Raw genomic sequence first — 23,045 nt, 5'->3', positions numbered from 1 at the left:
AATCCAGGACCTTAACATTCATTGTCTAATTGTTGGTGGAATACACAGTGCCTATGAGAAGTATTCACCCCTCTTGGAAGTTTTCATGTTTTATTGTTTTACAACATTGAATCATAGTGGATTTAATTTGGCTTTTTTGATACTGATCAGCAGAAAGACTTGTGTCAGTAAAAACAGATCTCTACAAAGTGATCTAAATAAATTACAAATATAAAACACAAAATAATTGATTGCATAAATATTCACCCTCTTTAATATGACACACCAGATCATTACTGGTGCAGCCAATTGGTTTTATAAGTCACATAATTAATTAAATGGAGATCACTTGTGTGTAGACAAGGTGTTTCAATTGATCATAGTAAAGTACACCTGTATCTGGAAGATCCAACTGCTGGTGAATCAGTATCCTGGCAAAAACTACACCATGAAGAACTCCGTGAAAAGGTTGTTGAAAAGCACAAGTCAAGAGATGGATACAAGAAAATTTCCAAGTCACTGAATATTTCTTGGAGTACTGTTAAGTCAAACATCAAGAAATTGTAAGAATATGGCACAGCTGTAAATGTGCCTAAAGCAGACAGACCATCCTCAAAAACTGAGTGACCATGCACGAAGGGGACTAATGAGAGAGGCTGCCAAGAAACTTATGACGACTCTGGAGGAGTTACAAGCTTCAGTGGCTGAGATGGGAGAGACTGCGCATACAACAACTGTAGCCCCGGTGCTTCATTAATCGCAGCTTGAAGGGAGAATGTCAAAGAGAAAGCCATTGGTGGAAAAAACTCACAAGAAATCTCAGCTAGAGTTTTCCAGAAGGCATGTGGGAGACTCTGAAGTTAGATGGAAGAAGCTTCTATGGTCTGACGAAGCCAAAATTGAGCATTTTGGCCATCAGACTAAACACTATGTATCAGAAACACACCATCCCTATCGTGAAGCATGGTGCTGGCTGCATCATGCTGTGAGGATGCTTCACCGCAGCAGGCCGTGGAAGGCTTGTGAAGATAAAGTGTAAAATGAATGCAGAAAAAGGCAAGGAAATCCTAGAGGAAAACCTGATGCAATCTGCAAGAGAACAGCAACTTGGGAGAAGATTTGTTTTTCAACAAGACAATGACCCCAAGCATAAAGACAAAGCTACACAGAAATGGCTTAAAAACAAAGTTACTGGCCAAGTCTAGACCACAATCCAATAAGAATTTGTGGCTGGACTTGAAACGGGCTGTTCATTCACGTTTCCCATGCAACCTGACAGAGCTTGAACTGTTTTGTAAAGAATGGGGAAAAACTGCAGTGTCCAGATGTGCAGCTGATAGAAAGCTATCCACACACTCAAGGCTGTAATTGCTGCCAACAATTGTACATCTAGTAAATACTGACCTTAAGGGGATAAGCAATTATGCAATCAATTACTTTGTGTCAGACAAATTTGTAGATATTTGTCTTTTGACACGAAAGAGTCCTTCTCTGTTGATCAGTGTCAAAAAAAAACCTAAGTAAATAAACTGTGATTCAGTGTTGTAAAACATGAAAACTTCCAAACGGGGCGAATACTTTTTATAGGCCCTGTACTTGTTAAAACTACCTGATACTAAAGTACATGTTTCCCCCGCCATCTGAAGGTAGAGCGTTCCTTTGAAACGGTTCGTAAGCCGAAATGTCGTAAAGCGAAGAAGCAATTACCATTTATTTATATGGGAAAATTTTGTGAGCGTTCGCAGACCCAAAAATAACCTACCAAATCATGCCAAATAACACATAAAACCTAAAATAACAGTAACATACAGTAAAAGCAGGAATGATATGATAAATACACAGCCTATATAAAGTAGAAATACTTCTCTACAACGATTGCCTGCACAGATCACCGTAGCGAAAATCTCACGCAAGCGCTGTTGGCATAAACTCGCTCTCCAGTAACCTTTAAACTATGAAGCTGCCAAATCATACCAAATAACATGTAAAAATACACAGCCTATATAAAGTAGAAATAATGTACGTACAGTGTAGTATCACTTACGGGAATTGGGAAGACATCGAGCACACTGATGATGGTGTGTTAGACTGAGTCGTCGCAGGTTGGGATGGTGCAGTGGCCCCCACCCTCCAGGCCGCCAACTGATACATTGCCACGAAGCACGTAGGGGTAGCCAGGAGGCACACAGCACATCTTTAAGAAAAAAGCTGAAATAAACATGCTAATTAAATAGGTGCCGCCTAGCACATAAACATCGGCGCAGATCAGAGGCGATTGCCGATTGCATAGGCACTGATCTGGGCCGACAATTACGTGCTAGGCGGCACCTAATTAATTAGCATGTTTACTTCGGCTTGTTTCTTAAAGATGTGTTGTGTGCCTCCCAGCTACCACTGCATTCTCCGCGAATCGGTACAGTATCTGTCCGGGGCCCGGGGGTTGGGGTGGTGGGACACGGGGGTGTCATCTCATCATCGATCAGGGCAGGCAGCTCATCTTCTCCTATGACTGCCTGCTTCGATGTCGAAGGTCGAGGTTCGTCGTCTGCTGTGGCTGATGTGGAAGGCTTGCTTGACTGCTGAGCCTCAAGCATTTTTATATCACACAGTTCTTTGTAGGAATCAAACCATCTTGCAAGTATCCCCTAAACCTACGTACCCTTTCAAAATTAGTAGGACTTTATCACTGCAGCGAAAATCTCACGCAGTTGCTTCACGTTCAGTTCCTGGATGACTTCACTTTCGCTACTGCATTCGGTTTCGATTGTTATCCTTTCCTCTTCCAATTGCATCAGCTCTTCATCTATCAGTACTTAGTCATGGGATGCCAAACCCTCTTCAACATCATCTTCGTCAGCTTCCACAAGCCAAACTCACTTTGTCCTTGCTTCGTTCACCACGATCGAAACGCTTAATTATGTCTAGTTTTACGCTAAGTGTAACACCCTTACGAGCTCTTTCAGGCTTTTCCGACACCTTAGAACTCATCTCGCTAACGGCTGCTCAATGCAATGTGGTTAAGCAATGCCGTTCCAAATCTGGGGGAGAGCGGCTGCTCAGTGTGCCCGCTGCCTTTTATCGCGCACTGATTTTTTATCGCGCGCTGCCTTTCTTCATAACAGTGAAAACACCTTCTGAAAGCGAAAACAGGGTACTAATGTAGGTCTTTCGTAACAGTGAGGTTTCGTAAAGCAAACATTCGAAAAGCGGGGAACACCCGTACTGTAGAATTCAATTATTATAGTACCCAAAAGAAACATTCAGTAGAGAAGAATATCAAAACCTAAATAAAATTAAGCATTGAAATATTATCTGTTCATCCAAAATGATAAGCCTGTCTCTACATGTGCACCTAATCTCATCTTTGCCTCCATAAATGCTGTTTGAGCCGTTAAGTTTTTCCAACATTCTTTTAATGTCTAAATTACCAAGTTATTACATCTTTTTAATGTACAATAGTTTCCCAACTATGATAGCATTTTCTTCTTCTGAAGACTTGTGTGCAAGAAATCAAATTGTGTAAGGGAAAGCAAAGCTGCTAACAGTTCAAAGCTATCTCCTCTTGCGATGTTCTAGTCATAGTGATTCAGCCTTACACATGTGCATACTTGCTTGCTGCTTACTACTTAAGGATTGAACATCTTTAAAGTCGAATTCCAAAGCAATACTGTAACTTAATATCTGCTTGTAATCAGAAGTAGTGCTCTCGTCATGGATAATCACTCACTTCCAATCTTTTGGGGGATGGACCAGATAGTAAAATGGGGCCAGAAGTGAACTGTTAAGGTATTTTAAACTGTCAGCGCCTTACACAAGTTCAGCTTAATTATCATTCAACCACACATGAATACAGCCGAACAAAAACAGCATTCCTCCAGGGCCAAAGTGTGAAACATACACAGCACAAGGCACAAAGAGCACACTGAAGATAGCAAGCAAGCAATACAGAGTGGTGCTAGAAAGTTTGTGAACCCTGTAGAATTTTCTCTATTTCTGCATAAATGTGACCCTAAAATGTGATCAGATCTTCACGCAAGTGCTAAAACTACAAAAAGAGAACCCAATTAAATAAATAACACAAAAAAAATACTTGTTCATTTATTTATTGAGAAAATAATCCAATATGATATGTAAACACGAGGAATTCTGCAGATACTAGAAATTCAAGCCACACACATCAAAGTTGCTGATGAACACAGCAGGCCAGGCAGCATCTCTAGGAAGAGGTACAGTTGACGTTTTGGGCCGAGACTCTTCGTCAGGACTAACTGAAAGAAGAGCTGGTAAGAGATTCGAAAGTGGGAGGGGGAGGGGGAGATCCAAAATGATAGAAGACAGGAGGGGGAGGGATGGAGCCAAGAGCTGGACAGTTGATTGGCAAAAGGGATATGAGAGGATCATGGGACAGGAGGCCCAGGGAGAAAGGAAAGGGGGAGGGGGGGGAAAAACCAAGAGGATGGGCAAGTGGTATAGTCAGAGGGACAGAGGGAGAAAAAGGAGAGAGAGAGAAAGAATGTGTGTATATAAATAAATAACAGGGGAGGTGGGGTATTAGCAGAAGTTTGAGAACCTCTACAACCCACACCTCCAATCTCAACCATGGTTGGAACATCTGACACCAAATAACTTTTGTAGAAGGCAGTAAGGAGGAAGGAACTTAAGAATGAAACTAGGAGAGCCAGAAGGGGCCATGAGAAGGCCTTGTCAGACTGAATTAAGGAAAACTCCAAGACATTCCACAAGTATGTGAAGAGCAAGAGGATAAAACATGAGAGAATAGGAGCAATCAGGTGTGACAGTGGAAAAGTGTATTTGGAACTGGAGGAAATAATGGAGGTACTTAATGAATACTTTGCTTCAGTTTTCACTACAGAAAAGGATCTTGGCGATTGTAGGGATGACTTGCAGTGGACTGAAAAACTTGAGCATGTAGATATTAAGGAAGAGGATGTGCTGGAGGTTTTGGAAAGCATCAAGTTGGATAAGTTACTGGGACCGGATGGGATGTACCCCAGGCTACTGTGGGAAGTGAGGGAGGAGATGGCTGAGCCTCTGGCAATGATCTTTGCATCATCAATGAAAACAGGAGAGGTTCCGGAAGATTGGAGGGTTGCAGATGTTATTCCCTTATTCAAGAAAGGAAGTAGGGATAGCCGAGGAAATTATAGGCCAGTGGGTCTTTCTTCAGTGGTTGGTAAGTTGATGGAGAAGATCCTGAGGGGCAGGATTTGTGAACATTTGGAGAGGTATAAAACGATTAGGAATAGTCAGCATAGCTTTGTCAAAGGCAGGTCGTGCCTTACGAGGCTGATTGAATTTTTTTTTGAGGATGTGACTAAACACATTGATGAAGGTAGAGCTGTAGATGTAGTGTATATGAATTTCAGCAAGGCATTTGATAAGGTACCCCATGCAAGGCTTATTGAAAAAGTAAGGAGGCATGGGATCCAAGGGGACATTGCTTTGTGGATCCAGAACTGGCTTGCTCACAGAAGGCAAAGAGTGATTGTAGATGGGTCATATTCTGCATGGAGGCCAGTGATCAGTGGTGCGCTTCAGGGATCTGTGCTGGGACCCCTACTCTTTGTGATTTTTATAAATGGCCTGGATGAGGAAGTGGAGGGATGGGTTATTAAGTTTGCTGATGACACAAAGGTTGCGGGTGTTGTGAATAGTGTGGAGGGCTGTCAGAGATTACAGCAGGACATTGATAGGATGCAAAACTGGGCTGAGAAGTGGCAGATGGAGTTCAACCCAGATAAGTGTGAGGTGGTTCATTTTGCTAGGTCAAATATGATTGCAGAATATAGCATTAATGGTAAGACTCTTGGCAGTGTGGAGGATCAGGGGGTCTTAGTCCATAGGACACTCAAAGCTGCTGTACAGATTGACTCTGTGGTTAAGAAGGCATACAATGTATTGGCCTTCATCAATCATGGGATTGAGAAGTAATGTTGCAGCTATACAGGACCCTGGTCAGACCCCACTTAGAGTACCCTGCTCAATTCTGGTCGCCTCACTACAGGAAGGACGTGGAAACCACAGAAAGAGTACAGAGGAGACTTACAAGGATGTTGCCTGGACTGGGGAGCATGCCTTATGAGAACAGGTTGACTGAACTCGGCCTTTTCTCCTTGGAGCGACTGAGGATGAGAGGTGACCTGATAAGAGGTGTACAAGATATTGAGAGGCAATGTTTGGGTGGATAGTCAGAGGCGTTTCCCCAGGGATGAATTGGCTAGCATGAGAGGGCATAGTTTTAAGGTGCTTGGAAGTAGGTACAGAGGAGATGCTAGGGATAACTTTTTTTTAAAACGCAGAGAGTGGTGAGTGTGTGGAATTGGCTGCCGGCGGCGGCGGTGGAAGCGGAAATGATAGGGTCTTTTAAGAGAATCCTGGATGGCTACATGGAGCTTAGGAAAATCGAGGGCTATGGGTAAAGAATAAGTAAGGACGTGTTCGGCACAGCTTTGTGGGCCGAAGGGTCTGTATCGTTCTGTAGGTTTTCTATGTCTATGTCATTACCCCCAGAGGGTCAATACTCTTTCCAACAAATACTGAATCATTTTTCTCAATAAATAAATAAATGAACAAGTATGTTTTTTGTGTCATATATTTAATTGGATTCTCTCTATCTAGTTTTAGGACTTGCGTGAAGATCTGATCACAGTTTAGGTCGTATTTATGCAGAAATAGAGATAGTTCTACAGGTTTACAAACTTTCTAGCACCACAGTATAGCCCAAGGCCCTGAGTGACATGTCCTACAAATTGATGGTTCAGTTCTAGGCAGTCCGCAGACGAACGCACACAATTGAACGTCATCCAAATTGCACGGTACCTAACACACATTTTAAAAGTCTTTAGCCCTTAGTGTCCAACCAGTCTTTTAGTTTTACAAGGAAGTTGATGAAGATAATGCAATGGATGTAGTCCAAATGGACTTTAGCAAGGCCTTTGACAAGGTCCTGCGTGGGAGTAAAGAAGTTTCGACATTGACTTCGCAGGAGAAGTCAGGAAGTGGCAGCAGATGGTTGCCTCACTGACTGGAGGTCTGTGACTAGCAGCGTGCCACAGGGATGGGTGTTTCTGTTCCTGTGACCTAGTGTTCTACGATTTTGCGTAGTGTTCTACAGTTGCCAGAGTGCTCATGAAACAGACAAATGAATCTGGAATAGCAACTAGTTTTGTTCTTTGGGGAAATAACTTTAACATTTGTCTCATTATCCTTTTTCCGACATGACTTGCACACACTGCATTAACTTATTTAGGTGCTTTCAAATTCCTTTAAACATTAAAAATTTTAAAACGTAATTCTTTCCCCAAAAGAGAATAATGACATCAACACAAATGAACAGCAAACATATCATACCGTATCTGAATTTCCTTCTAGTAGTATGTTGATAGCTCTGTTTACATCGCCATTGCAATCATGAAGTGCAACTATACACTCATCTGGGTTCTTTCCAGTGACTTCCATCAACTAAAATAAAATGCCATCAAATAAAGCTAACATTTTATAAAAATATTACAAGCATACAAAACTTTCATAAAGACTGACACACTGCTTCTAATCATTCCCAATCAACATCACCCATTTATTCCAAACTCAAGTTAAAGAAAGATTTTACATACAGTAGTTCAGAGCTCATACATACAATCCACTTATCACATAATACATGCAAATCATAAAATACAGCTCACACACGCTAAGATCAACAGGTTAAACCACCCCCAAACTGATTTAGTTACAGGCCATCCACGGGTAATGAACAAGTTCCAATTGCAAAAAAGTCCTTTAGTCAATTTTATTCACAAGTTGAAGAATGCGCAGAAAACACTCAAGCAACACACACAAAATGTTGGAGGAACTCAGGCAGCATCTATAGAAATTAAACAGTCAACGGTGCAAGCCAAGAACCTTCTTCAGGGCTTGAAAAGAAAGGGGAATAAAAAGGTGGGGAGAGGGGAAGGATAGCCAGAAGGTGATAGAAGTCAGGTGGGTAGGAAAGGTAAAGGCTCCAGAGAAAGGAACCCCTGCTCTAGAGACAATGGTGTGTGTAAATCCCAGGAGATCAGCAATTTTTGAGATACTCAAACCATCCTTTCAGCACCAGAAAAAAAACAAGGGTCGAGTCAGGAACATTCATATCGTGACCCAGTTAATCCGAAAGGAGACCAATCCTGACACTGTGCGCCAGACAAGAATGCCTGACTGACTGGCGCCACACGCTAGGAAGGAAGGCTAACGGAGCAGGGGTGCTCAATGAAGCAGCCCCCAATTTATGATGGGTTTCACCAATGCAGAGGCCGCACCGGGAGTACGGGACACAATGGACGACCCCAGCAGATTTACAGGTGAAGTGTTGCCTCACGTGGAAGGACTATTTGGGAGGTGAGGGAGCAGGTGAATGGGCAGGTGTAGCACTTTGGCCGCTTGCAGGGATAAATACCAGGAAGGAGATAAGTGGAGAGGGACAAATAGACAAGGGAATCACAGAGAGTGCAATCCCTGTGGAAAGAGGGTGGGGGAGGAGGGAGAAGATGAAGCTATGTTTGGCAAGTTCCCTTTAGAGATGGCAGAAGTTGTGAAGAATGATGTGTTGGATGCAGAGGCTCATGGGATGGTAGGCAAGGACAAGAGGAAGATGGGGTGAGCATGGCAAATAAAAATCACTCAATACAAGTATCCATGCCTCCAGAGTATTATAATGAATGACATAAAAATAAGACTGATGAGAACAATTACTCAAAGTGAACAGACATAGGAAACAAGTTCTGTTCTTAGGAACAAATTTATACATACACATAAGAGTTTTGAATTTAATTATGTATAGAAGCTCAGTTGTATGCTGAATATGCAAAAGTCAGGAATTCATAACCTAGGGATGGCTTGCATTTGATACGTCAACTGAAAGTCAGGTTGACGAAGCGATCGGGCAGAAACAGAAAAGGAGAAAGCATTAGCTTGTCACAAAATACACCCAAACATTTCCTGATGATTGGGTTCTTACTTGTTTGACTTTCTCTTCAAAATCTACATCATTCTTATCGTAGATCATTTGGGCAAGTCGAATCTGTTCTGCTGTAGCCTAAAAGTAATTATGTTCGATGTTAGCTTTTTAAGAACAACTTGTACTGAAACTTATTTCTATAGTACTGACTTAATATAAAAGCAAAAACTGAATTTCAGCAGAAGAAACAGAATACATATGAAGGTGCTATTATAACAAGTGCACAAAGAGAAAATTCTGATGCTTTTAAACAGAACTGAATAAGACCGAGAAATAAAAATAAAAATAAAAATGTAGGGAAAAATTGGCTTGTTTAATAGAAATATGAAACATCACACAACTTCTGACTCTAGAGATTCAGAGGTATGTTAATAAAGGAACAAAAGGGCAACAATGATCAAATCCCTGCTTTAGTGAATTAATTTGACAAGATACAACACATTGGAGAAACCAAGGAGTGATTTTATGGGACTCTAGGGTTAAACGTGTAGAAATCGTGGAAGTCCCACAGCTAGAGAAGCTCTGTCTATTACCCACGAGAAAACAGGAGTCAGTCGCCATTATTATTTTCCATAACACCATCTTTCAAGTATTCATCTCCACCTCACAAATTTCATTGGGCTTATTTTGAGGTGACTAAGAGGACTGATGAGGGTAGGACAGTGGATGTTGTCTACATGGATTTCATCAAATCCTATGACAAGGTCCCATATGACAGGATGGTCCAGAAGAAACAATTAATACAGTAAGATGGCAGCAGGCATGCTCACCAGCAGGCACTCTGGGCCCAATCAAGAGCGTAATCGTTCATCCTTTACATAAATTTTACGACTGCAGAACACCGCTAGTTATCAAGAACATCAAGTACAGCAGGTCTACCCCACTAGTGAGTTGCTCGATAGTGGAGGAGCCTGACTTGGTGGAGACCGTGTTGCCACCTGCTAAAGGAAGGTGTCAGAGTCAGTACATGGAGGCGGTGTGTAGTCTAACAAAGCGAGTGATTGTCCTCTATGTTTTTCTTGTGATCGCGGATCCTGTTGGATATTGGTAATGTAAAACACTGCAATTCCGCTTCACTGGAAAGATCAATGGCAGGGGATGCAGGTGGCCTCAACTGGAGCATGGACCAGGGCTTCATGTTGTGGGGTTGCCTGTTGCAGCTGCCCAGGGGAGGGGTGCTAGGGGTGGTATGGGAAAGAGCAGAGATGCAGCTGATGCACTGGATTCCACACTAGGTTGGGAGTACCCCCTCCCCTCGGGACTGCCATCCAGTTTGCTCAGAGAAAGAAATGCTGGATTGCATTCTTCTGCAGCTGCATTAGTGTATGATTGGACTGCTGTGGACTTGTTCTTGCTGAAAACAGCCATGCACCATCAATCTACAGGATAGACGTGGGCTATATTATGATTATTTTTTTGTGTGATTGTATTTCTACTGCTATCTATATGTGCTATATGAGACTGTCGATACTGTTTTGTACTTTGTCCCCAAAAGAGCACAGTTTCACTTGGCTGTATTCATGGGTATTCGGGGCAAGATATAAAATTGCCTTGGTGGTAGAAGGCAGCTGGTGGCAGTGGTGACCTGTTATAAATTCTGTGCTTGGTTCATTGTTTTCCTGTATATTAATAATTTGGATGAGCATGTAGGTGGCATAATTACTAAGTGTGGACAACAAAACTGGTGATATCGTGGACATTAAAGAAGATTTTCTAACCTTAGAACAGTATGTAAATTAACTGGGAGAGCGGACAGGGAATGACAGATGAAACTTGACTCTGGCTAGTGCAAGATGGTGCACTTTGGGAAGTCAAATCAGACCAGACGATATACAGAGCCCTGAAGAGTGTTGTAGAACAGAGATCTGCAGGTATAATTACACAGCTTCCCTGGGCAACAAAGGGTAAGCAGAGTTGTGAAGACATATAGTCTACTTGCCTTCATTAGCCACAGCAGTGAGAACATGAGTTGAGATATATTATAAATCAATTGTTTGGCTGCCTTAGAATTCTGGTTGCCATGTTAGAGGAAGGTTGTGATAAAGCTAGAGGGTGAAGAAAATATTCACAGGAATGTTGCTGTTCTGGGCGGGGGGGGGGCTTTACTTACAAGGAGACTGGATAGGCTCCAACTGTTCTTCCTGTCAGGAGAAAAAAGAGGCCACGGTGACCTTAGAGAGGCTTATAAAATTATGAGGGCATAGATAAGGTAGCCAGTCACAATCTTTTCCATGTTAGACTTTTCTGCAGGAGTTTAAAACCAGAGCATAGGTTTAACATGCCTAGAGAACATTTAAAGGAGGTCTGAGGGGTGACACACGTAAAAGTTGCTGGTGAATGCAGCAGGCCAGGCAGTATCTCTAGGAAGAGGTACAGTCGACGTTTCAGGCCGAGACCTTTCGTCAGGACAAACTGAAAGAACAGCTAGTAAGAGATTTGGAAGTAGGGGGAGATCCAAAATAATAGGAGAAGACAGGAAGGGGAGGGATGGAGCCAAGAGCTTGAAAGTTGATTGGCAAAAGGGATATGAGAGGATCATGGGACAGGAGGCCTAGGGAGAAAGAAAAGGGAGGGGGGGAAAGCCCAGAGGATGGGCAAGGGGTATAGTGAGGGGGACAGAGGGAGAACAAGGACAGAGAGAGAAAAAGATGTTTGTATATAAATAAATAATGGATGGGGTACGACGGGGAGGTGGGGCATTAGCGGAAGTTTGAGAAGTCAATGTTCATGCCATCAGGTTGGAGGCTACCCAGACGGAATATAAGGTGTTGACCCAGACGGAACTGTCCAGCTCTTGGCTCCATCCCTCCCCCGCCTGTCTTCTTCTATCATTTCGGATCTCCCCCTCCCCCTCTCAAATCTCTTACTAGCTCTTCTTTCAGTTAGTTCTGATGAAGGGTCTCAGCCCGAAACGTCGACTGTACCTCTTCCTACAGATGCTGCCTGGCCTGCTGCGTTCACCAGCAACTTTTATGTGTGTTGCTTGAAATTCCAGCATCTGCAGATTTTCTCGGGTCTGAGGGGTGCTCTTTTCCACACATATGGTGGTCATAAGGAAAAATCTGCCAGCCAGTAGTAGAAACAGGGACAATTAATTTAGACAGGTACATGATAGGAAAGGAGCATAAGGATATGAGCCAAATCAGACTAGCCTAGGAAGAAAGCATCTTGGAAGGCATGGATGAGGTGGGCCGTAGGGCTCGTTTATGAAAAATACACAAGCATTTTCTTATAATTATTTTATGCTGAATAAGACACAATTATGCTCATTTCAAGACATCCAACCAAATAAGCTGATAACTTCCCCTATTTTTCCCCAACCCCTCCTTTGGGTGGGGCATTTTAAAATAAAAGCAAGCATACAGTCAATGGCCTCTTTATTGGGCACCGGAATAGAACCTGGTGTGACCCTCTGCTGCTCTGGCTCATCCACTTCAAGGTTCAACATATTGTGTATTCAGAGATGCTCTTCTGCACACCACTGTTGTAAAGGGTGATTATTTGAGTTACTATCACCTTCCTGTCAGCTTGAACTAGTCTGGCCATTCTCCTCTAACCTCTCCCATTAACGAGATATTTTCACTCATGGAACTGAATGTATTATTGTTTTCTACACCATTCTTTTAATCTCTAGAGCAGGGACCGCCCCCCCCCCCCACCATTAACCGAGGAGCCCATGGGCCTCAGGCTCGGAACCCCTGCTCTAGAGACAATGGTGTGTGTGTGTAAGTCCCAGGAGATCAGCAGTTTTTGAGATACTCCAACCATCCTATCTGCACCAATCATTCTAATCAAATCACTGAGATTACATTTCTTCCCCATTCTGATATTTGGTCTGAAACACAACTGAACCTCTTGACCGTATCTGCATGCATTTTGTATTGAGTTGCTGCCACACGATTGGCTGATTAAATAAGTGCATTAATGAGCAGGTGTACCAGTTTACCTAATAAAGTGGCCACTGAGTGTACATGCTATTAAAAAACAATACCTGCAAATACAAAGACATGCAACCCATTTAATATTCCAGACAATATCTGCATTGGCAGCTACTGGAGTTTTCAACCACTCACCTGTACTGGTTTCTGTATCTGTGCTTGTGTTTGAGCTTGTGTCTTATCCCGAGTTCCCCGAGAACGGTCACTGCCCACCGAAGTCATCATATACAGTATATACAAATGTACAAAATAGAAAATCTGAAAAAGAAACTGTCCATTTTAGAGCGTATAAAATTTTAACACAACAGATCTCAATTTCTGGGTACTTTCAACAGACAAGACTGATACCCAGAAACAACAAACTATGGATTAAGATACATCTGTTCTTACTTCAGCAAAGCTTTCCCAAGTTGGATGCAAATCCCATCAAGCTACATAGCCACCAATCATGTGGCTAATATTAAAACCTGAATTTTTGCTAGTTTTTGGAAGGACGTGTCATTGTGCTAGTTGCAACAGTGATGTGAAGTAAAAAGGTTCATATTGCATTTTGAATGCCACCACATTATCGAAAGGCACTATGGGTGACCTCTGCATTATGGCTATTTCAGTTACAAAAATTCACCCTTACAGAACACATATCACCAGCCAAAAATTAGACATAGAATAAAATTCATTCTTATAGAAAATGCAAAAGAAATAAATGTTGTCAATGGACAAATAATGGCCCCATGAAAATGTATCAGAATAATCAATGGCTAAAAACCTACCTTCTTTCAGCAGAGTGATCAGTACTTCACCCTTCTGAACATTATAATGAAACAGCACAAAAGATAGCAAGAACATAGAGTTATCCACAGAAACTCTAGATGTAGTATCTACATTACAGACCAAGTTATCTGGAGCTAAGTACCCTGTTCTATGTACCACACTCGAGGAAAGAGATGAAATCTCTGGAGAGGCTACAGAAAAAAGGAGGACTTCAGTTACGTATATGGAGAGTCTGGAGAAGTTGGGCTGGTTTTCCCTAAAATAGAAGGGAATTGCAAAGAGAGTACAAGAACAGCCATTACATGAGAATATTACAAATTGAACACTATCCTGACTTAGACATACATCAGTAATTCCGTGATAGCAGCTAGGAACAATGTCAGAGGCAGGACTTAAGCAAAATATTCAGAAATTTTTGCACAACTGCAAATAAAACAATCAATGTGTAAAACCAATGTTGCGTGTCCTCCTCAGCTAAGAGGAGATTCTCACACGTCACCACAAAAGAGGCGAAACTACACAAGATGATTCTGGTGGGTTCACGTAACAAAGTCTCCATCTGGATGAATTACAGAGAGACTACAACTGGACTGATTAGGGTATTACAGCAAGCAAAAAATTGAAGGTAAAAGACTTAAGGAACAAGGAGAAACCAGAATCAGATGCAGTTCTCAATGCCATTAATGCAGATTGAGAATTTTTTTTTAAGTGATACTTTTCTAAGTGCTGAATTTGCACTTGACAAAATATCTAATGATAAATTACATACTTAAAATAGCAGCTAGCTGACAAAATGGGAAGCAAAGTTCCAAGGGTATATAAGTTGTCCATGACACCTGCTTCAAATTATAGAGAACACAATCTGTGTAAGAGGAACTAAGGATTTAGGTACTAAAGAACAGGATACAAACTTTGGCGGGAGGAGAAGATGGCGGTGCACCGCGCGTGCGCAGCTCTCTGGTGAAAATGATATCGTATCTGTTAAATAAGGGCCGTAGACAATTCTGATTTGATGGAGAATGGACGTGAAAGCACAGAGGAACATCTGGAAAGATTTCTGAAATGCCCGTTCGCTGCTGTCGTTACTGTGTGGTCGTGAACCTTTTGGAGGGTAGGCCTCAAAATCCCCGGCCTTGCCTGCCTTTGGCAACCAAGAAGGAGGTCGAATCATTTGGACAGATGGCGCTCAGTACTCGGTGTCGGAGAGCTGATCAGAACTCGAAGTTTTCGGATGACTCAGAGTCGGATTGTGGTCAGCATGGCAGGGAGTTTTGCTTCCTTCTCCCGTCTGCGTGAGATGTGGGACATTTGATCTTTACTGTGCTCACGGACTTCTTCATCAAGTTATGGTATTGTTGTACCGTTGTAACTATATGTTATAATTATGTGGTTTTGTCAGTTTTTTCAGTCTTGGTTTGTCCTGTATTTTGTGATATCACACCGGAGGAAATAATGTATCATTTCTTAATGCATGCATTACTAAATGACAATAAAAGAGGACTATGTGTCTTCATAATCATAAAATGGTAATAGAAACAGGAGAATGAGGTTGAGAAGGTTAACAAAATCAGCCATGATGGACTGGCAAAACAGATTGGTTGGGCCTAATTCTGCTCCTGTCTTATGGTCATCAAGAGTTTTGACAGAACAGCTGAAAATGAAGGAACCAGTTTTGGAACGTGTTTGGTTTTGAGAATCATCAACATGACACCCATATGTGGAAGGGGAAATTATGACAGCATATGTAAGCTTAGCTGTATATTTTTGGAATTTCACTATACAGCAGAACCTAACTGAGGTCTCAAATGATAAATGATAGTGTACAGACAGTACAATGTTGAAGTTAGAGCTAGGGGATTCAGGAATGAAACCAAGAGGCGCCTTCCCTATTCATACGCTACTGGCTATCTGAAACTTTTCTCCAAGAATTCTATCAGGGTAACTAGACTGTCTAAAGATGTACACATATTAATTTAGTGCAAATTTAGACTCAATGGGCTCAATAACCTACTTCTGTTGCTGAACAGATGAACATCCATATAATTAAGTTAAGCATTAGCCTACAAGAAAAACAAAACAAAGATAATATATCCACATTATTTCCGTGTTAAAATCCGACCTTAGAAATTTCTAAATTGCTTCCATGAAAAGTTTAGTAATAATCCTTAAGAGAAAAAAATCAGGAATTTCAGAACTGACAATCCATAGACACTGCATTTTAAATCTCCCTACTATATGTATTAAATTCCTTAGCTTTAGATGGAAACAAATAAATAAATTTTAAATGCTGGTTTTGAAAATTACAAAGATTTGTTTTGTTAAAAGGAAGTTAAAGCTATAACTAAATAGTAGTTTGAAAAGGATTTCGGTGGTAATTAAGACCTTTGTACATGATGTTCCAAGGTTATACAAGGTGCTATAGGCAAGTAGTTATATGAACAATCCCTGCAGACTTCTTAGAAGCACAGACCAAGTTCGCTTCCAAGTACGAGAGATTATGGTTGCATGAATGACTGGAGAAAAGACTAAGCTAATTTGATATATAAAGAAATAAAATCAATGAGGGGGAAATGCTTCCACTGGTTGAATGATTAACAGCTAAAGACATTCAATGTTCCTATCTAGTGAGTCATAGAGTAATACAGTACAGAAACAGGATCTTTGGCCCAATAGGTCCATGCTGACTACAGCATCTTCTCTACTAGTTCCAGTTGCCCACGTTCAGCCCACAGCCCTCCAAGCCCTTTCCTTCCATTTACCTACTCGTATGCCTCTTAAATGTATTGACGCATGGCCAAGTGGTTAAGGCATCAGTCTAGTGATCTGAAGGTCGCTAGCTCGAACCTCAGCTGAGGCAGCATGTTGTGTCCTTGAGCAAGGCACTTATCCACACATTGCTCTGCGACGACACTGGTGCCAAGCTGTATCGGCCCTAGTGCCCTTCCCTTGGACAACATCGGTGACGTGGAGATGGGAGACTTGCAGCATGGGCAACTGCCGGTCTTCCATACAACCTTGCCCAGGCCTGCACCCTGGAAACCTTCCAAGGCGCAAATCCATGGTCTCACGAGACTAATGGATGCCTATTATTATTATGCCTCTTAAATGTTTCAAATGTACAGTTCCTCTGACAGCTCATTTTAGGTACTCACCACCCTCTGTGTAAAGAAGTCACCTCTCAGGTAGCTTTAAATCTCTCCCCTCTTATCCTCTTATCTTGTATCAGTGCCCTTTCATTTTGGACTTAGCCTTTAGGGTATCCTGCACAAGGACTCCCAAGAGCCACCTTATGCATTCCCCTCATGACTTCATTAACTTTTTTTGAGGTCACCCCTCATTCCCCTAAGCCCCCAAAAGCAAAGATTTGGTTTGGCCAACCTCACGCTTTTACTTAGGACCTCTAGTCCAGACAGCATCCCAGTCTTCTGTACCATCTCCAACTTGACAATGCCTTTGGAGCAACCAAAACAATGTATGCTCCGAATGTGATCTCACCAATAACTTATGTAACTCAAAATTAGAGCCAAGATTTGCAAAACATTATTAGTTTAAAAAATGATTTATGATTTGGATTCCAGGTGTGATGAGTGTAGTTGATTTCAAAAAGGAACTGGATAAATATTTCCCAAGTAAAGTATAAATTTACAAAGAATGAAGTTAGTCCTGCTCTCTCTGTTGCTAAGAGCTGGAGCTCAGTGGACCAAAATTAACAAAAAAAATTCGCCTAACTTGGGAATAGTAGATCAAAGGAAAAAGTAAAGATGGGATAAAAAGATACACAAAAAAATAAGGACAATCCGGGGTTGAATTAGAACATTTTGGCAGAAGTATCATTTGTGACTGATACAAGTGATGAACCAAAATTCTTTCCAGCAATTTTAGAAGTACAAGAATATTTACAGGGTACAAAATCAAATACCAGGTTTAGGGAGTGAAGAATCCTGACTCAATAACTTCCATATTCCAGCTCCAAGCCTACAAAGTCTTTGGTGACAAGTATAAATACAGCAGTTAACTGTCAGGTATATTCTCCAGACCCCTGAAAGCAATATTGTTGAAACTTTACAGACCTAAACTTGCCAGAGTGCAATGATATTCTATGCTTGCGTGAACCTCAGAATGAACATGGTAATATAAAGCACAACAATAAATGTAGTGATGAACACAGCGTAATAGACTATGAACTCACGAGAGGTAGAATTAAAGGTTCAAGACATTGCAGCAGTAATACTGGGAAGGGGATGTAAGGAGGCCATTTGTTCTGAAATATGACAGCAATGGGAAAATTCTTAAGTCTCGTCATTTTGACTTTCAAGCACATGTATCTTCTTTTGAAAAAAGGGGAAGCCAGAGTGGCAAATACCCTCAATGACACCATTAACCTTACTAATACAATGCACTAAATGGCAAATGAATTCTATTCCCCAATTATCCAAGTCATCCAAACTTCTTATTCCGGTGTTTCTCCTTCCTTTCCACTCCTGATGAAGGGCATTAGCCCAAAACATCCACTATTTATTCATTTCCATAGATGCTACCTGACCTGCTGAGTTCCTCCAGCATTCTGTGTAACTTCAGAGCCATCTAGATAATGAGGGTGGTTAGGACAAAACAACATGATTGAAAGGCAGAACACATCAGTTGTTGACAGTTCAAAACAAAAGAGAATGCTGAAGTTACCCAGATAAAACAACATCTGTGGAGAGAGAAAAACTGAGTTAAGTGGGTGACCTTAATTTGGAACTGATCATTTGTAACACAGAGAAAAGGCCGGTAACCTGAACCTGGTGATTTCAACATGAGCTGTCAAGGTTACCTCATGCTTAAACAGAAAATCTGTGGAACAGAGTAACTTGAAGCTCAGGGTCACCCAATCTACAAATCATTTCTCTAAAGTAGGGAAGGTAATATGGTGGGCGTGAAGAGGTTCAATGGAATTACCACTTAGGGTCCATGGATGGTTAAAAGAGATGAGGCAGAAGGGTAGGTTTACCTTTCTTGCATGGGAACATCTCAAAGGGAGTGGGTGATGCAGATGGGATACCAAATCAAAGAGTTGTCTAGAAACAATCCTATCAGACGATGAGAGGAAAGATGCATCAGATCGTGAAATTATGGAGCAAACTATATTACATGTAGATGTTAATGGAGTGGAAAGCAAAGACAAGTATTTTATCTCTGCTATGGCGGAGCGAGGCTTGATTAGATTGGACGGTGGAAAGTAGAGGTACAGTTGGGAGCTCTATGAGTAAAGAGTTCAAACATTATCCAATTGATCGCTGACAGTACCGCGATAGGCTCTCAGACCAATTTGCCTATGACAATCTTGATACACGTCTAGGCTGAACCCTCCTGCCCACATTAGGACAATATTGCTCTATTTCTTTCCTAGCCATGTACCTGCCTGCACCTTTTAAACACATCTCTACCACTTCCTCTTGCAGCTTATTCCTCATATTTATCACCCTCCATGTAAAAAAAAAATTTATCCCACAGATCTTTAAATTTCTCCCCTTTCACTTTAAACCCACACCCACTACTTCTAGACTCCTATCCTAGGGAAAAAGGTTTATCTAACCTGTGACCTTCACAATGTTAAACACCTCCAGAAGGTCACCAGAATCTCCAGAAGATTGTTATTATTCTATAGATTTACTGAATATGCCCACAAGAAAATGAATCTCAGGTTGTATATGGTGACATATATATACACTTTTATAATAAAATTAGTTTTGAACCTCTCCTGTGTGCAGTGAAATTAACCTGACATCTTGGTCAGCATCTACCAGTTTTTGTGTTGTATGACTCTCTCTAACCAATCTCTTCTTTCAAGTAAAGCTCTCCAATCCAGGCAGCATCCTGGTGAATTTCTTTTGTAACCTTTCTAATGCAGTCACATCATCCCCAGCAACACACAAAGTTGCTGGTGAACGCAGCAGGCCAGGCAGCATCTCTAGCAAGAGGTACAGTCGACGTTTCAGGCCGACTATATAGAATGTGTATAGAAATAATCGTACCCCGTCCATTATTTATTTATATACACACATTCTTCCTCTCTTTCTCTCCCTCCCTTTTTCTCCCTCTGTCCCTCTCACTATACCCCTTGCCCATCCTCTAGGTTCCCCCCCTCCCCCTTTTCTTTCTCCCTGGGCCTCCTGCCCCATGATCCTCTCATATCCCTTTTGCCAATCAACTGTCCAGCTCTTGCCTCCATCCCTTTCCCCCTCCTGTCTTCTCCTATCATTTTGCATCTCCCCCTCCCACTTTCAAATCTCTTACTAGCTCTTCTTTCAGTTAGTCCTGACGAAGGGTCTCGGCCCGAAACGTCGTCTGTACCTCTTCCTAGAGATGCTGCCTGGCCTGCCGTGTTCACCAGCAACTTTGATGTGTGTTGCTTGAATTTCCAGTATCTGCAGATTTCCTCGTGTTCACGTCATCCCTATAGTGTGGCACAGAACTGAGCACAAACTGGAGGCCCCATTTCCAGTTTGGAAACCTGGGCTTGATAGGTTTACTAGATTTAGAAAGTTATTTGCAACACCCAGTTGGATATTTGTGTACTATGTCTATTTATAAACCCCCAGTGTCTCAAGCAAGAGATTATGCAATCACCCAGCCCTGGAAAAGTGCATTCCTCCAGATTTTCACAATCACAAATTCATGAAGAACTTTACAATCATCGTATATTGGAATAGGATTGCTAGTTGATCTATTTCTTCCTCAATCTAACCTGGGACCAAACATAGAGTATCTCTACAATCACCAACAAGAAGCTACACAAATAGTTTTCAGTTTCTTCCTACTAAACTCATGTGTGTGTATGTATGTAATAAATATAATTGGAACTTTTTAAAAGCACATTACAATTTTTTCTTCAAAACTACATAATTCCAAAAGCTAGTTTTTTTTAAGAAGCAGCCCTGATATTTTGCAAACAGTATCAAATTCACCATTACCTCAAAACTGGTTTTCTGGTCAGGATGAAAATTTTCAATGAAAGCCATATCAAACAGCTGTCAAATTTTACTCTGATTTCTTTCAAGTTTTATACTAGATAAATATTAAAATTAAAGACATAAAACTGGTAAATAAACCTTTCAACGTAAGATTGGTTTAAAAATAGAAATACTAGAAATGTTCAGGACCTTATGTGGTATTTGTGGATGCAACAGTTAAGGTTTCTGAGTCCAGATGCCGGATTAAGACCCGAAGAATCGATAATTTCTGCCACCCCCCACCGCCCCCAATGTTGCACGACCCGCTAAATTCCTCCAGGCAAATGGTTTCATTACTTCAAGTCACAGAATTCTGCCAACTCGCCGTAATCGCTTAAAAAAAACACCCCTTCGTTAACTTCAGAACGGTCCATAATATTCGGGTGAAAGGTCATACACCCGGACGTTAACCTTTCTTTCTAGATAAACGTGCTGATTTCACGCGTGTTCTGTTCCAATTTCCAGAGCGTTTCTGTAGTTACTGCAAGTCTAATCTATTCCATACACTGGATGGGTTCAGAATCGGGGTTATCATCATTCGAATACATTGGGAAATTTGTTGTTTTGTGACAGTGGGGGAGGGGATGGCATACCGACACTTGATCTAGGAATTAAGTTATGTGGTAATAACCACGCGAGGATAATCGCGGCGCCGCATCGCAGCCGCTGCTGGCCTGGCTGACCGCCCCCCGAGGCCTCTCATACCAGCAACATGAGGCCATGCGAGTTTTAGTCGTGTGACAGAAGCACAACGAGGGCAGAGTGAACGAAAGAGCGGCCGAGTCTCCAAGCGCCAGAGCCCGGGCCGGAGAACAGGCCGCTTCGATGAGTCAATCCAAGTGTCCGATCCCGCCCAATCCCACCGGCGACCACTCGCTCGCCATTAAAAGCTTCAATCACGACCACCGGCGTCCTGCTCGTGTATACAGACATATGTTTAAAAGCGAAGGTTATGGTCGACGGTGCGGAATGCTCACCTGAGCTGTGGAGGGGCAGCCGCGCACACACGATCTGCAGGGGAAGGAGCCGAGTGGCGGCCACCGCTCGCGCACCTGCCAATGTGCTCACAAAGCCCGGCGGCTCACGTGACCCCGGCCGCCATTTAACCCGCCTGACGTCACAGGCCTCATTAGCATAAACGGGCGATTCATTTTTTTTCCAGTGATTAGTATTAACAATAACTCCATGTGTGGCTTTCCCCTCCAAAGAAACCGCAGCTAAACAAAATATGTTTTTTTCCCTCTTCCCCCATATTAAATGTCACCGCGGGCATTTTCGCGCGCGTTGCCAATGGTGATTTTGCATTGGTCAGTGAACGGCGGGAGTTGTTCGGACAGCTTATGACCGCAGTTCACAGATACAACAGACAAATTGAAGGAAACATTTCAAAATTAGCACAAACAATGGTGAGATGTTGTGAATTGTATACCGTGTATTGTTACAAAGGTAGCTACTTGTATTTATAATTATTGCATGGTTGTATTAATTTGGCACTTCAAGAAACAGCATATGAAAAAGTATTTTTCCACTGGATATTTGAAGTGGAGAACATCTCAAACGTTCCATCAACAAAAACAATTTACTTAGTGTGACTGACACACACACACTTCCTACCCACCTAGCTTCACCTATCAACTTGCTAGCTATGCAAACACAAGGAATTCTGCAGATGCTGGAAATTCAAGCAACACACATCAAAGTTGCTGGTGAACGCAGCAGGCCAGGCAGCATCTCTAGGAAGAAGTACAGTCGATGTTTCAGGCCGAAACCCTTCGTCAGGAAGAGCTAGTAAGAAATCTCTTACCAGCAACTTTGATGTGTGTAACTTTCTAGCTATCCCCTCTCTCCCCACCTTTTTATTCTGGCATCTTTCCCCTTCCTTTCCAGTACTGAAAAAGGGTCTCGGCCCAAACCATTGATTGTTCACTCTTTTGCATAGATGCTGCTCTTCAACATTTTGTGTTGCTTTGATTTCCAGCATCTGCAGAATTCCTCATGTTTATATGAACATACACACATACTCTACATATGTATTTGCACATATGCATATACAAATACATATTTTATATAGTTACTGAAGTCTGAAATAAATAGGAAATGCTGGAAGTACCCAGTTGGTCAGGAAGAATCAGAATCACGTTTATTATCACTGGCACATATGAAATTTGTTAGAAGCAGCAGTACAATGCATTACATGATAATATAGAAAGAAAAGTAAATGAATTACGGTAAGTATATGTATATTAAGATTCAGACTAAAAAGTCCAAAATAGAAATAATATTAAAAGGTTTGGTAGTTTTCATGGGTTTAATATCCATTTAGGAATGCTATGGGAGAGGGGAAGAAGC

The 23,045-nt window shown here is 41.8% G+C and overlaps 1 protein-coding gene across 10 annotated transcripts in view; it reads right to left on the bottom strand.

The window, feature by feature from the left end:
- The window catches only part of ubap2a (ubiquitin associated protein 2a), a 90,349-nt gene extending 68,560 nt beyond the window's left edge, over positions 1 to 21,789 (bottom strand). For all 10 annotated transcript variants that reach the window (XM_063042756.1, XM_063042757.1, XM_063042752.1 and 7 more), the window contains exons 1-4: positions 21,674 to 21,789; positions 13,066 to 13,188; positions 8,993 to 9,070; positions 7,351 to 7,461 (exon numbers count right to left, since the gene is read on the bottom strand). In XM_063042756.1, the coding sequence (XP_062898826.1) occupies positions 7,351 to 7,461; positions 8,993 to 9,070; positions 13,066 to 13,155 (279 nt within the window). In that variant the 5' untranslated portion in view covers positions 13,156 to 13,188; positions 21,674 to 21,789. The remainder of the gene's footprint in view (positions 1 to 7,350; positions 7,462 to 8,992; positions 9,071 to 13,065; positions 13,189 to 21,673) is intronic.
- Between the last annotated feature and the right edge of the window lie 1,256 nt (positions 21,790 to 23,045).

Source organism: Mobula hypostoma, chromosome 3, assembly GCF_963921235.1.
Source record: "Mobula hypostoma chromosome 3, sMobHyp1.1, whole genome shotgun sequence".
Classification (NCBI taxonomy): domain Eukaryota; kingdom Metazoa; phylum Chordata; class Chondrichthyes; order Myliobatiformes; family Myliobatidae; genus Mobula; species Mobula hypostoma.
This window is presented reverse-complemented; position numbering and strand designations above follow the sequence as displayed.